The sequence below is a fragment of the Theropithecus gelada genome, chromosome 11 (genome assembly GCF_003255815.1).
Source record: "Theropithecus gelada isolate Dixy chromosome 11, Tgel_1.0, whole genome shotgun sequence".
NCBI lineage: Eukaryota > Metazoa > Chordata > Mammalia > Primates > Cercopithecidae > Theropithecus > Theropithecus gelada.
This window is the reverse complement of record NC_037679.1, coordinates 24321880-24338568: the sequence shown is the minus strand read 5'-3', so window position 1 is coordinate 24338568 and position 16689 is coordinate 24321880. Positions and strand designations below refer to the sequence as shown.

Here is a 16689-nt window from a genome sequence, read left to right as displayed (position 1 = left end):
TGACCTCAGGTGATCTGCCTGCCTTGGCCTTCCAAAGGGCTGGGATTATAGGCGTGAGCCACTGCACCCAGCCAATCATCATATTTTCTGTCAGGAAAAATTATGTAACAACTTTTTTCTTTCTTCTCTAACTATACAATAACTTTCAGCTTAAAAACTAACAAAATAATAAGGGGCAAAAAGTAACAATCACCTCAGTACATTAGAAAAGTTACATACATTCATCTATTAGCCAGTGTCTCTTTTCCCTGTATTTACTCCTTCATAGGGTCAGTGACAAGTTTCATACAGGATTTTCACAAAGTCTATAAAACGTTGAAAGGCTTTTTAACTTCCTGTTAAGAAGTAAATTAGATCTGTTACCTAAATCTTAGAGTACTTTCAAGTCACAAATTTTATATTTCGATGTGAAAAATCAAAACAAAACCTAAGGATCCCATAACTTTAATTTTGGTTCTAGGATCAGAAAAAAATGAAACTATTAAATATTTTCCCAAGATAATAAATGAATAAGAGATAAGAATATCTTGTTTTGCTTTGAGTTTAGTAGGTTAAAACAGTAAAGTTCATGTTGAAATATCTTGCTGCTATATTTAAAGGTGGTACACTTTATTTTTCACTGTAAATTTGGCTGGTTATTAGTTTGTCACTGGAAAACTGAGCAAATTTTTACTTCAGGCATAGTATAGTGTTAGAATTTCTAAATAATTGGCCATTTGGAAAAGCCAAATCTAGTACATTTTTAGAATAAAATGTAAAATATATACCATAACTATCATTTTTTGTTTGCATTCTAGTAATTCAATAAAGGCTTTAAGATAAAACTAAAAAGCATGGGGGAAGAAAAGCTCTATATTTGTAGAACCATACCCAATTCTGATTTTTCTCTCAAAGTAGACATATAAAGGAAAAACATTCCTAAGATTAACATACAAACTCATATGTCAGGACACTTTTGCTTCAGTCCTCTGGTTTCCACAAAACTAGAGCTGCAGGGTTTACTCTGAGGACCACTGATACAAGATTTTTTTCTTAAATTGTTTGCCTAAGTCATCAAAAATGTTGAGTGTTTATACAGTGCCAGACTCTATGCTAAGTAAGATATATTCATTAGTTCACTAATTATTTATTGAGAACCTATTATCTGCTGGCATTATTCTAAGTACTTAGGACATACCAGAGAACAAAATAAAGTTCTACTTTCCTGGAGCTCCCATTCCAGCAGGAGCAAGGGAAGACAGACAAACTACAATGAAAACAAGTAAGTAAATTACATAGTTTCTTAGAAGGTGGTAAGTATTCAGGAAGGAAAAAGGAAAACTAGAGGACTGGGAGTGAAAGGAATAAGGATTATAATCTTAAATACAGTGGTCAAGGAAGTCTCACTGAGGTGATATTTGAGCAAAGCCTCTCCTCTCCTGAAGGAGAGGAAGGTGTCTGTGCTGATCTCTGAAGGAATAGCTTTCCGAACACATGGCAGAAACAACCAATGCAAGAGATGAAAGCACTAACAAGTTCATATTCCAGTGGCAGAGACAGAGACAGGTAACCTCAGTGCAAGTGCTAAAACCTGAATATGAATAGATAAGCAACAATTTAAATATATAAGGAATATGCTTTTAAACCAGGAAGTTTACAACTACATATCTTAATACAGACATTGTTTAGCATTACCTTTTTTACTTCCAAGAGAAAGTTTCGTGAATATCCATTTAGCAAAGTGCTACCCTCAAAATAGCTCTTGGAAAGTATTTTTCTGGCTGAACTTTCAATGTATGATCAGAGTGCAAGTTCTGCTAATTTGCTTTGTCTACTTAAAGCCATCCTTTTTACACTATAGATCATCATTCTCAACTTGGAGTCATATGTAAGAGGATACTCGATGGCTGTTTCTGGTGATGAATTTTGGATGAGCCTGGAGAGCAAAAAACTCTTTGACCAGACAATGCTGTTGCCCTTCTGAAACACTCCAATAACCCTCCCCTTCAGAGTAATCTTCTGGCCCTGGCAGGAAACGTCCATAACCAAAGAAAGTATAAAATTAGTACCTGTTCTATTTTTTAAAAACATTCTTAATTTTTACATTTTGTTTCAGTTTAATTTCATCTGTTCTCCGAGCCCTAAATATAACACACACAAAAATAAACCTATGAATTCTAGGACTCAGAAAAAAAAAATTGTTTCTTCTTAAGGTAAAGAGTTATTCTTTCCTATATGTAAGAAAAATCATATCTTTATCTGTCATAATAATATTCACATTTAATGCCTTCTTGCTGTTTTACTATTACTTCACATAAGACAATTCCACAAGATCAGTTTCAATTATATTCCATAGACGTATGCACAGAGTTCTAGTTAACATCAATGGACATTATAAGCATGCAACATACCATTGTAAACTTCTTGAATTAAGCAAGACCATATGTTTTAGTGGTGCATAGTTGAATGATAAAAATGGCCTTCAGTATGGTTCTCATACTGAAGGTTTGAATAAATACACTCAGAAGATGTTGTCAAGCAAGTTTTCCTTCCAAGGCTACACATCCTGATAAATTCACCTCTATTAGCACTTTTAGTATTAGTGTATTTACTCTGCAAGGTACTGCTTAAATGGGCAAATACAGTATTATGCAATTATTCTCAAACATCTTCATTCATTTCTGCTTTATTTTCCCAAACACATTGCAAATTCTTTGAAGATAAAAACTGTTGAGCCTAATATTAATTTATACTTTCTACAACTATTTATTAAACATCTACAGTGAATCAGGAACTGTCATGAGCACTGGAAAGTTAAAAATAAATAAGGTGGTGTTCCTGCTCTAGGAAAACACATATTTTAGCAGGAAAGATAAGACAAACAATCTATACAATGTGCAGTCTTACAGTAAAGGTATGTGCAAAGTTTTGTGTAAAGAGAGTTAACAAAAAGGATGTTAACACTTTAAAATTTTCCCACCTAGATTTAATCATATCTGCTTATAAATGAAATATAGAAAACTCAAATAACTAATAGCAACAGCATTCACAGGGTGCCAGAAAAGATCCAAATAGAAAACTACATCTAGACATCCCAATAGATATAATACGATCAAATGTGTACAAGTCAAGGTGGTTATTACCCTATCCTGATGAAAAGTATGCAGTCTTTCATGTAAGAGTAGCAGCTAATTTAACAAACAAACAAACAAAAATCCGGATAAAATGTAGGTTCAGATTTGAAAAGGGAGAAATTGGGGAACTGAGAAGTAACACAGTTTTAAAATTAAGGGGGAAAACGTGCAAACTCTTACTGTAAGTCAAGGGGAGTAAATGTATTTTTCACAGTACTGAAAGGTTATTAATGTGAATTAAAATTCTAACCTTAACAGTAAAATCTCATTCATGAAGCTACATTATTTTCTTGATGGGAAACAATAGAGGTTTAGCACTACATTCATCCTGATGAAACATCCATTAATAATCCACCCGAATGAATGACAGAAGCCACATTTTACTTTTCTATCTTTCATTTGTATTATAAATTTTTAATTGTTGAATTCATGTGTATTTTATTAGCATTATTTAAGCACATAAAAAAACTAAAGAGTATCTTATCAACTCTTCAAAATTTAATGCAAATACTGAGAGCAACAATTTTTTGTGTTAATGTGGACCATAAAGCCTAGAGTTTAGGGAAATATTTTTTAAATGTCTTGATCCAAAGGGCATTTTCTTGCTTGCAAGGCATATAAATAAGAAGAGAATTTTTAAAGTCTCTGCCATCATCAAGTGACAACAGTGGAAGAGAAAGTCACTTAACTTCAATTCTATCTGATTGCATGTGAAATGTCTGACAAACTTGGAGTTCCCTGTTTTTAATTTTTTTTTCCAGTATGGGTCTTCACTAGAACGTCATAGCCCATAAAAAAAATTAAAAACAGACAGGCTCATTTCCATTCTACATTTCACATGCAATCAAAAAGATTTGCAAAAAATAGCTCGCTCTCTCATCCTCCTTCTCCCCTTGGGGAGCACCAACTGCTAGGGAGATGAGCGGTAACCACCCACAAAAAGGAAGGAAAGGAGCCTTCTCTTAGATTATCATGCAGAATTTTATTTAAATATAACATTGAGTATACTTCACCAGAAACAAAATAAAATATATATGGTCAAAAACTCAGCTTTGCAAATTTCCAAAATTACGTTACCACCCAAATCAAATTTCAAATATAAATTAATTAAGCATAAGGCCTAGAAAACAAGTCTTCAATTGCCACTCAACAAACAGCTAAATCTGAATCTATACATTCCAGAAAAATCTGAGGAATTCTGGAGAAAAAAAAAAAATCCACTTTATTTTTTCACTCAGATTTATCAAGAAAAGCCATGTTTTCCCCTGACATAGGAAGACATTATTCAATATCTTCTTGACAGACAGTGCTCATACATATTTTAGTCATCTTTGCATCCCCAGCACCTAGTAATGTGGTTGAGAAAAAGGAAGGACTAAAAGGGTATATGTTGTATTTACACACTCAATTCTTCACTTTAATTATTGCTGCTTAAATCTTCTTTCTAACAGATGTTTTCTAAATAATGACTTTGGCTATGTTTCTTATAAATTAGTTTAACAACAGCAACAATAATATTTGCTTAATAAATCAGTGAAATTTTAAACATAAATAACGACAGTAAAAAAATTAATTCAGTAATTCAGATTACTACTCTGAATCCTATGTTACCTCTCTAGGGTTTCATATTCAAATCTCTTATTGTAACTAATATTTTATTAATTCTCTGGATTTAAGATTATAAGATTACCTGGTCCAGCATTCCCCAAAATGCATTCTCTAAAATACTGGCTCTGAAAAAAAATGCTAACATGCTATTCCTCTTGCAGAGTGAGAAGGGAAAGGTTCCACTGTCAAATCAAATTAGGTAAATCTAGGTGACATGGGATTCTTGAAGACCTTCTCAGAGATTTTCTTATGCTGATGTGCACTATTAAATATGTGGTCATTTGATACACCATTATTTTCTGCTCCACTAGAAAAGGGGGGAGAAAGTGGCCAAACTATAATACATTCTTGTCACAATGATTTTTAAGCTGCGTCCAGATTACCAAGATGGTAGAATGTAAAAGCAGTGCATCTTAGAATTTATGCAATAGGGTAGTATGCAGGGTTGGTTCTCAATTTGATGATGAGATCCATTTTACAAGGGAAAGTCAGTAGAATTAGTGTTCCTTGGATTATAATCTGGGAAATGATGAATTTCTAGTCCAAAGCCCTCAAAAGGAAATAGAGCCCAAAAGAGTTACTACTCATGGTTGCATACCTGGTTAATGACAGCCAGGTTCTCTTGTCTGCAGCTTTCCTCCTCTAGTTTATTTGTCCATTCTGTTTCTCTCTTGAACTCATGCTTGGTTGCACTTTACCATACCTATCTATTGCTAACCCATGTGCCCACAGTCCACTCCTACTCCCATCTTCTCATCCTCCACTCCTACCACCTCCCACTAATTACATCTACACATTCCTTCAATATCCTTCAGAGGAACTGGCATTGCTTGAAATCCTATTCCGAGAATTCAGTCTGCCATTCTGGGAGGAAAGAAGCACAATGCTTCTCACTTCTTCTACTCCCTGCCTCCATGGTAAAACAAAAGAGAAAGTGTTCACACAGAATCGTAAAACCTTCAAGTATATAACTCCTTTCATCCTATAGATAATAAAATTTGAACCTGAGGTGGCCATCTTTCTCACCAGAATGTAGATCCCTGAAGAGCAGAGATCACATTACTTGTAATGTGACATTATTTTGATATATAAGATGATGTTACTTATTAACAAGCATTCATTCATTCAACAAATATTTACTGAACACCTTTTATGTGACAGAAACAATTGTAGTTGCTGAATTGTAACAGTGAACTAGACAGACAAAAATCTCTGCCTTTCCAGAGCTTACTTTGCAGGAACCAAGGACTTTCCATAACTGAAATAGATTTTGCCTGATCAAACCCATCACATTTCCCGGACTTTTTGGCGTCCTCCCTTACACCCCCATCTTTTTTCCCCCAATTTCTTCTCCCTTACAACAAGGCATTTAAACTGCACAGAACAAACTTTTGGAAAATGTCAGCTAATATATAATATAATATAACAACCCTCACCTGAAGGTCATATCTAATTATAAAAGATTTGACAAGAATGTTACAAAATCCTCAGTTTACAGATGCAGAATAGGAATAAAAGGTACAAAACAAAGATTCCTGGGGCCAGAAAGCAAGTTGGTGGTAGAAACAAACTAGTAAATACAGATCAAGTGTCTAATCTCTTTCTTCATCAATACCAATAATATGATGAGAAGCTCTGAAATTTGCTGTGATATTATCTAAAATTTGCAGAAGGAAGATTAAAATATTAATCAAGTGGAATATAGTATAAACAGTTTTATCTTTCTGCGCCAACATGTACTTCTGCAACAAAACAAAATCCTAGAAAGCTATAGTTATAGGATTCTGATTTTTCTTTGCTTACCTCAAATTCAAATACTCTAATGATACAAATTAACATTCCATTCCTTCCTTGCAATTATGTGGCTCAATATAATAAATACATCTATTACTGAAAGAAATGCTTATCATATAAGTTAATATATAAATTAAAACTCTATAAAAGTATATCTCTTATTAACCATCTAAATAACTGATATCTTTTGTCATTTCATGGGGTATTTTTTTTTTTTTTTTTTTTTTTGAGATGGAGACAGAGTCTCACCCTGTAGCCCAGGCTGGAGTGCAATGATGCAATCTCGGCTCACTGCAACCCTGCCTCCTGGGCTCAAGCAATTCTCCTGCTTTAGCCTCCTGGGTAGCTGGGATTACAGGCACCACCACCACGCCTGGCTAATTTTTGTATTTTTAGTGGAGACGGGGTTTCACCATGTTGGCCAGGCTGGTCTCGAACTCCTGGCCTCTAGTGATCTGCCCACCTCGGCCTCCCAAAGTACTGGGATTACAGGCGTGACCACCGTGCCAGGCCTCAAGGTGTATTTTTTATAACATGCATTTTTAAATATCTAACACAAGCGTAAATATACTAAATGTTTTTAAAAATAAAAAAAAATAGGAAATTGAAATAAATGAAATGAGGATTTTAAATTTTCAAGTAAATAGTTGATTTCAAATGCAAAGGCACAAAAGGTAATTTCAGATAATTTATCATTGCATCTTAATATAATCTATTTTTTAAAATGTTAAATTTGTATTCTCTTACAGCTCTTTCTTTTAAAGAGTGTACCTAGCAGACGCAATTATGAGAAATTCAATCTCTAAATGAAATGCTTAGGATGAAATTGTAAACTAGGAAAGGATGATAGTAAAAATTCATCAAATATCTATCCACAATATTAGCGAATCTGTGAACTGTCATTCATGGCTCATTCCTTCATTAAACTTGTGTCTGTTGAGAGCAAGAGCTCATAAATCCTTCTACAATCTGTTACATAACATTATTGTGAATATGTTTAGACAAATAAGCATCTAATTATCTATATGATTCCTCCAAAGTCCATATTGTCTAGATATTCTAACCCTGTAGAATTATCATTTGTTTTCAGAATTTATGTTTTACACACTTTACAGTCATTGTTAACTAATGAATTTCTCAAACGAAACTAAGATTTAATTTTTTTGTTCATGCCTATTTAAACTCTCCCGTTACTAGGTGTTATGTATTTTATAATTCTTAAGGTATATAAAGAATGTGTTCCATATTTAACAGAAAATCAAGAGAATCCACACTTAACAAACCATATGCCCAACATCTTATTCATACAGTCTTATTGTTGTATAACAATTTAGCTTTAACTAATATGCATTGTCCACAGATAATTAAAAATTCGTCTGGTAATTAGATGCTGCACAGCAACTTTTCAACATTAAAACATTTATTATAGAGCTACGAAAACAGTTTGTTTTAGAAAAATACAGCTGCATCAGAGTACTCATTAATCAACATTTTAAATATAATTTTTCTTAGTTTTCTGAAATATTTTCATTCATGCAAAAATTGATTCATGCTTAACAGTCAACATGTTAAACTAATAACGGTTTCAAGATTCTATAAAAATTCAAAACACAGCAAAACAAAATGTGAAATTTTCTTTAATTCTTGGGTGGTCTGCTGAAGAAAATTTAGCTGCACATAAAACCATAAATGACTGTTAAATCAGCTATTTGGATACAAGATAAGTTAATTTATGAAAGCTTGTTTCAGTTTATAGAAAGTCTACACATGAAAGACAATTTCAATGAGATGGTCAAGCATAAGGGAGTTGGAATCCTATTGAAAATGGAAAAAGATTTTGTGCTCTACAAATATTGTTTGAACATAATATAAGCAGAAAAATTTGTGGTTTATAAATCCATATGTTCTTAACTGGCTATTCCTTATACACTTTTGTTTAAGTTTTCACAATGCACCTATGTGCTAATATCAATAATCATTCATGCTATGAAAGAATGTAAACCTAGTGCCATCTACTGGAAAAAGTGGATACCATTTAATCAATTAATTGCAAATTATTTTGTGAATTACGGGTTGAAATTTGTAGGTCCTTTTTTTTTATTTCTTAAAAAAAAATCCTCTCCACAGCATTTTAATACAATCAAAGAAGTTAGGTAAGATAAAGTTAGGTCAGATGTCGGGTAAGAATGGTGAAATTGGAGAACTAAGGGCATTAATCTGAACAAAAGGGAGAGAATTCCTTTCCTTTAGGGACACTAGTACTGAAATCAGAAACACTGCGTTCTGATGAGTTTTATGTTGGGTTCATGTGCATCTTTTAGAACAGAGGTTCTGGACATGCGGTCAAAGAGCCCCCTTGAAGAGTTTCAGAAGATCTAACAAAAAATTTCTTGAAATTATATGAAAACATGTGTAGATGCATATATGTCTTTTCTGGAAAAGAAGGTCGTAACTGTTATCAAAGCATTATGTAGGTGGTCCATATTTTTTATGACCCAAAAAAGGTTCTGAAGAACTAATATAGAATGTCAATGCATTCAGTAAGTGAACAGCACACTGACGATTCTGATTATCTTTTAAGTACATCAGTTCTATTAATGAAATATTGCCAGCTCAAATTGAATAAGTACTTGTTACTTATGGATGTGGCTTTAATGTGCATCTGTAGTATTTCCTCTTTACAAATGGAGACTTTAAAGCACAATAAACAATAATCTGCTGCAAAGAAGTGATCAAAAGGGCCAGAGTTCTTAAGTCTTATGCTAAGTATAATACATCCTTATTCACTGCGTCAAACAGCTTACTACCAAAACTCAAACTGTTTGCAAGAAAAGGTAAAAGTAGTTCTGGATAATATGCATTGAATCTGTTGCCACTTTTGTTATTTGTTTAGCCACAATGCGATTTATACTTATGGCATCCCCTATATTGTACTAATGCAATAAAGTGAGAAAAAAATTGTTAGACAATAAATTCAAAACTAAACCAAACTATGAACTTTACTTTTAATCTTCCCATATAAAGGAGTTTCAAATAAATTTGTACTCTCTTACAGCTATGACTTCACCTCCACATAAACATTCCAAATGTTTATTGATTCATTTAACAAATATTTATTAAGTGCCAGGCACTGTGTTAAGCTCTGGAGCCATAAGCCGCTGATTCATAGAGTTCTAGTTATACAGATGATAGTCAATGACTTTCTAACACCATTTGCAAAATATCTCTAAGACTTCTAATTGCTACATTAGAAAACTATGATATATTTATAAGCTACAGCCATGTAACTCTTCAATTCATGGAAACTATTAAATATGCCATTAACGTCAAGTAAGAATCACAACCACAAATTATATGTATGATGGTAGAAAAAAAGTATAATTTATCACTCTAATTAGTACTATTTAGACAAATTTTATTTATTTCACCCTCACTTGGCTGAAAGCTATCATGATATCTAGTATAAGCTACAATTACACTTAATTTTTATCTAGCATTAAAACTATGTATAAAATTGTGCTTCCTGATTCCTCCTCAGATAATGCTTCAGTCTTGATTAAGAGGCAAGGAATTCTAATGTTCAAACATGGAAACTGTCCTACCACCACAAGTCAGCAGACTTCTCTGTAAGTTCCCAGTATTAGTTAGTACTGAGTTTTAAGATCTGATTAACCTAAAGTCAAAAGTAAAAACAAGTGACAGTTAATAAAATCACAGAATTTAAGAACTAAATATATTATCTAACTTTAATTCCTCGTAAAGATGAAGAGACTGTGATCAGGAGAAGTTTATTGATTTGTTCAAGGTCATGCAAGTTAAGGACGGAGCTTTGGTTAGAGTTTTCTAACTCCTAATCCAGTGTTCTTTTAATACATAAAAGAAACTGTTGTAAGAAATTAAGAAGAAATTCTGAGAGAGAAAAATTACCTTTAATTACAAACAAGAGTGAACCATAACTCAGATGCACTTAATAAGATCTAAATTAAAATTATACTTTATTAAAAAATAAAAAGTAAAGAAAGTCAAAGCTAGAAATAATAGATCGCTCTTTTGGGATATAGCCTTCATGCAGGTCAATCCAGTTATAATCAACTTTAAGAGCCTGCTCCAATTATATTTTAGTTCTGGAATTATTTCATATTGAATAATACTCAAAATTAGTAGGGTACTGGCTGGGGAACAGACATCTTTTTGATTTACAGAGATTTCTGTTGTAATGGGTTTTGACCAGCAACAGTATATTAAAGCAAGACTTCAAACTTTCACCTTCACTTCCTGTATTTCCAGTTTTGGCCTCTTCTTTTCCCTACCTGCACAAAGTAATAGGGACTAGAATTCCCATTTCAATTTCATCTTTATTTTTCAAAATTTAAACTGTTTGTTTCATTATTGTTGAAGTTAACTTCTTCAACATTTCTATATATCTAAGAGCAAAATCCTGTTAGAGAAATTGATGATGATAAAGATTTTGCTAAATACAAGTTATAAAATATGTAGACACCGGAAGACTGACTTTCATAACACTTTAAAAACTAGGGGTGCTTGAATGGTCAAGAAATTATGGAATACTATTCTAGCCAATTCAATTTTCAAATTAAAATTGGTTTACAAGCCCTAGATAAGAAAGATGAGAGTTTATTTTGGCTTTTACCAGTACTGGGTAGTAAGAATAAAATAAATCTGTTGTATATTTATAGGACTTGAATTCTGGTTCAGCAGGGTGTATAAGTAAAATAAAGAGATCAGAACAACAGATCAAGATGGTTATTTCTCAAACATAAAGTGTATTTGTGAGTCCCATGAAAGTAAAAAAATAGTTAAATGAAACATAGGACATGTTTAAAAGTTTGAAAAGTCTGTTGTATTGGAAAAACATAAACCTGTATTAATACAGATACATGAATTTCCATATTGAACATAGTGAAGACATATATGGTGTTTACTAAATGCCGGCCACAGGTTTAAGCACTTTTCACATCCCAATCTATTTAATTCTCACAGCAACCCTTTCAGATTGGTACTATTATTATCCCCATTTTACAAACAAGGAAGCTAAGGCACACAGCTAGTCAGTGGCAAAGTCAGATTTTAAACTCATTCTGACCCCAGACAGAATTAGTGTGCTTAAGCACTGTACCACAATGGTTAACTTCTTAAAAACGATTTGCTTTGGTGAATTTATCTTTGAATCATTTTGTCGTCAAAACTTAAAGATACTTATATTTCAATTAAACAATCTCATTATGAAACCCTTTAATCCATGACTGTCATTTATTGAAGAATATACTATTAATTAATGTGGTTTCTATAAACATTTAGCCTCCTCTATATTTGGCAAACCCATATTACAAGAACTATGCTGGGTACTTTTACACACTGGAGCTTTTTCCAGAGGAAAACATCATTATGTATCATCTAAATAACCTCCATAGTCTACCTGTGACATGTACTGTAGAGCATTGAAAAGGTTCTGCATAGCACAAGTAACTAGTGGTTGAGGTTCTCCCTCAAGGTCATATACAATTCTACAGACAAACCTTGTCAGTTCTACAGCCTGAATCTCTCCCAATTACAATCTTCCTTTTCAACTCTATTGTAACGGCCACAGCACTTCACATCTCCTTACAGCCTCAGACTCCTCCAGTACTCTTTACGGTGGCAGTGCGGGGGGATGTGGGCCCAGGGGGCATACTGAGAAGAGTGATTGGGGCCTCTATACATTAAGCTTCATTAGCCCCTCATGTCACCACAAACAGACTTAAAATCTACTTTTAAAAAAAGTGTATTTGCTATATAAATATGGCTGCAAGACAAATACCTTACTCCTTCTAATCAGGTTGCCAATCCAGCCTCTCTCACAGAAACATCTGAAAAACCAGCTCTGACCTCCTACCATACTAAATCAATAATCTTTGTAAAATGCAAATGAAGTCATGTCATTCCTGTTCATCTCTCCAAGACTTAAATTCCTTAGAACATCATATAAAGTGCTTCATGATTTGGCTGCCTTTCCTTCCTTACCTCTTCTATTTGCCCTTGTACATCCAAACCAGCCATATGAATAACTGTATTTCTCTGAACATGCCTTGCTCTTTCAGGCCTTCATGTTTTCCCATGCTACTCCTTTTGTTAGAAACAGCCTCCCCACCACCCTGCTTAGAAACCAGGCTAACTGTGCTCCCAGTATGAGATTCAGCTCAAGCACCATATCCTCCATAAAGCCCTCCTTAAACTTCAGAGATCTTCCCTTCCTTCCAACATTTCTTCTCCTAAAGACAAGATCTAGGATCAGCCTCCTCTGAATTACCTTAACACACCAAGTATAAATGCCTCTAGTCTAGTCAGGTCAACATATGATTCAACAGTCCTCACATAGTTCCATTTCCATCTTGTACTTGTTGAAAAACATCAGCTTTACCTTATTTATCACTGTATCCTCACTGCTTAACACAATGCCTGGCACATATAGTTAACATTTAATGAGTTGGAATTAAATTCTCTATACAATGTAATGATAGATATTTACACTAATGGAAAAATGTAAATAATATTGATAATCATACTCACAGAAGTAAAATATTTAGCCATTGCGGTTTTCATAATAAAATTAAAATACTAAGCTTATGATACAGGCGCATAAAAAATTTTGGACTTTCATGCCTCACTTATTTAAATTCTTAAAATCACACTGTTAGAAAGTGCAGTGGTTCTAATTTAAGAACCCACTGATGCATGCTATATTAGTTCTGTTTATTTGGTCATTGTTAAGTAGAACTTTTTTTCTTTTTAACTACAATAAATTGGTAACTTAATTATGCTAACGTTGTTCATTTTCATTTTTTCCTAAAGGAACGACCACATGTGGAATGAAAAGCATTTTCATTATCCTTTAACAAGATGAATGTCCTATTTTGTGTGATTTGGGGCAGTTTCTTACTCAGACTGCCAGTCTCTTATGAACGTTATGATTTGCAGATGTGTAGTGTGCATTAAAGAACAAGAAGATATCATGAAATATTAGTGACAATTATACACTGGGCAAGGAAACTGGACAATGTTCCAAGGGTTGTAAGGATTGTGGAAATGAATGTTACTCAAAGTAGAGTGGTGATTTATAACCAATTTCCGTCTTCAAATTAGGGCCCAAGTAAAAGAAAATGAAATTTAGCAAAGCATGATGGTGTATCATTTCCTGCAGCAGAAACACCCAGTTGGCCCTGTGCCTTCACTATGTACAGTACAACAAGCAGCAACCTGAGGGAAGCCCACAGGCTCGAAGGGCTACTGGCTGGCTCTTTGTCACCAAATGCAGCAGGTTGAATGCAGACATCACTGTGATATCTTCACCAACAAAACGAGAAGCAAAGAACAGGGGCAAGAGCTGAGTAGGAGAAAAAACAAAAACAAAAACAAAAAACAAATTAAAACATCACAAATATTAAACACATTAATTGCACAACTGATGGTTACAGTTTTATCTGGAACTGAACACATGCACATATTGCTAATAAATTTCAAATGCCTATTTTTCAGCCGGTGAGCTTACTTTCAATCTAGCTTTATTTGTATCTTAGAGATAAAATACACACTACAAGATAGCAGTGTAATCTGTAAACACAGTTTGCAAGAGGTTGAGAAAAGAGAGGAAGTTTAAAAACAGTTGAAAGGAATTCGCATTTACTGAGTTCATACCATGTGACAGGAACTGTCTGGAGCCTAATATACACGTCGTATCATTTAATTCTTACAATAAACCGAGGAGGTAGGTTTTATGCCCCAATACATATGTGAAGAAACTGTGACTCAAAAGTCCAAGGGCACAAAGCAAATAATCAGTGGAAAAAGGACTAGAAAACCCTGTTATATCTGACTGCAAAGCCATGTTCCTTCCTTACACCATGCTGCCTTCTTCCAGCAATTACTGGCAAATCTCCCTCCCTGGAGAAGACTATAAAATAATAAGATTAAGAGACATATTTTGTTAGAATTTCATTTTATGAAATAGAGACCCAGAAAACCTATGGACAATTAACACTTTCAAAACAGCGTTAAGTTTGAATAAAGCATGGCAAATATGAATTTTCATTTAATTATATGATTTATAATTTCTAGGTCAATTCTGTGAATAATATTCATGATTTAGTCATTTTAAAAGTGTAAAATTGTTTTTTAATGTCTTTGGAAATGAATTATGTGGAAGAATCTAAAAATTGTGTAGATATTAAACTTTAGAGAAAAGTTCAATTCTTAGAATTTTCTTAAAAATTTTGTACAATATTTCAATTGGTAAAGATTAACTTTAAATGGAAATGGAAAATACTAGATCAATAAACTTCACATATGTTATTTCAAATTAGTATTTTAAGTGACTTTAACCATTAAATGCCCAAAAATTAATACAAAATTAATGTCTTGTTCATTTCCTGACCACTTTCCCTGCTCCCCACCCCCAAAAAAAGTCTGTTCCGGACTCTTCTGACCTCCTTGAAGAACAAACATATAATAAACAGTAATATATTTTACTAAATCACTCTGGAGTATATCTGACAGAAATCTGCTTGTATTAACATGCCTGAACTCTGACTTCCCCAAACTAAACTCACTACAAGACTAAAACATTTTTGTGTTACTAACTGGAGACAAAGGGGAGGGAAAAGGAAGGTAAGTATCACAATGCACAGCCCGAAAGAACCATTAAACATAAATAAACATGTCATTTTCACGAGTGACTGCAGAGCAGGGAAAAGAGAGCACTCCTTGGGAGCAGACTACAGACTAATAAAAGATCAAAGGTCTATACCTCACATCACTATAAATAAAAATGTATTTTTTCCTTGTGACCCTTCTCTGTGAGGAATAAAGTGCACACAGTAAATGTAATTACTTAGCAAAGCTGCAGTCTCACTGTGCTTCCACAGCTGACCATAAAACGTCTTCCTATTCTGTTTCATCAACTCCTGTACCAGGCAGTCTGGGCGCCTACCAACCACTGTGGCCATCTGGCTTATGTCAAAGCCAGCGCACAGGAAGAGAGGCAGTGATGTCACTCTGCAGGTCAGGGAAAGAACAAAGATGCATTCTACAATTAAAAACTGAGGGCCACAAATACCGGGAGCCCTCCAGCATGATATGACTGTGTGATTTAATATTCTGACTGCATTGCCTGTATTTCTACCCAAATAGCCAGGGCTCCATCTAGTGGCAAATTAGTTTTGCCCAGTTTTTTGAAAATAGAAGACCCAGAAAGTACAACATTAGCACTAACAAAGTGGGGCAACTAAAATGACTGCTTTTAGAGCACTCTAGTCTTTCTATACTGAAGAATGCAAAAAGCACAATTTGTCACACTGTTCTCTATTTTCTAAACCTAAAAGAATGCATTTCATAGGTTAGGATTTGATATTATCCCAATTATTTTAACGCCTGCATGGATAGTAGAAAAGGATTGAACTTTGTAAAATGCATGCAAATTGGTATTACTCATAAACCACTCTGAAAATGAGTAGCTGAGACATAAAGTGAAAAACAGTTCTAAAGAATGGATGTGTGCATCTGGATGCCTTGGTTATATCAAACTAATATGCTTATACTTCCACAGAACAAAAGAATCATAGTTAATATGGCTCTAACATGTATTTTTATGCTGAAATGGTTTAACAAAATTATTTTTAGCTCATGTTTTCCACCTAATTAATGTTTGCAGTAAATAAAACAAAACACTTTAACAAACAGATCTAAAATACATATGTTTGCATGAAAGATGGGACATTACAATGGATGTGTGTGATCCACGGACACAGACTGTCTGGGTTTGAATGCTGGTCATGCCCATAACCAATTCAGTGACCTTGGACAACTTGCTTACCCTCTCGGGGCCTCAGCTTCCTCGCTTATAAGATAATGATTAAATAAGTTAATTGGTAAAAAGTGCTTGGTACAACTCCTGGGACATAGTATATGCTCAGGAAATGTTAGCTATTATTATTTATGCCAAATATTTACTACAGTTTTAACTGCATTAATTAGAAAATTGTAACAGTCCATTTATATCCACCCCTTCTTAGAGGTAGCAAGCTATTCTCCAAAGAATCCTATTTAGGTCAGAAAACCACTACTTGATAGATTTCCACAGTAAATTACTCTAATGAAAACAATAGAACAGAGAAATCCTAAA

At 33.8% G+C, this 16689-nt stretch overlaps 1 protein-coding gene across 4 annotated transcripts in view; it reads right to left on the bottom strand.

Annotated features, from left to right (window-relative positions):
- Positions 1-16689, bottom strand: part of MSRB3 (methionine sulfoxide reductase B3) — a 195425-nt gene that overhangs the window by 150874 nt on the left and 27862 nt on the right. For 2 of the 4 annotated variants that reach the window (XM_025402404.1, XM_025402406.1), the window contains exon 2: positions 13770-13896. The exons of 1 other annotated variant lie outside the window; for it this stretch is intronic. In XM_025402404.1, the coding sequence (XP_025258189.1) occupies positions 13770-13845 (76 nt within the window). In that variant the 5' untranslated portion in view covers positions 13846-13896. Of the gene's footprint in view, positions 1-13769; positions 13897-15399; positions 15564-16689 lie in introns of all 4 variants that reach the window. One more of the 4 variants, XM_025402405.1, reaches the window with a different exon arrangement.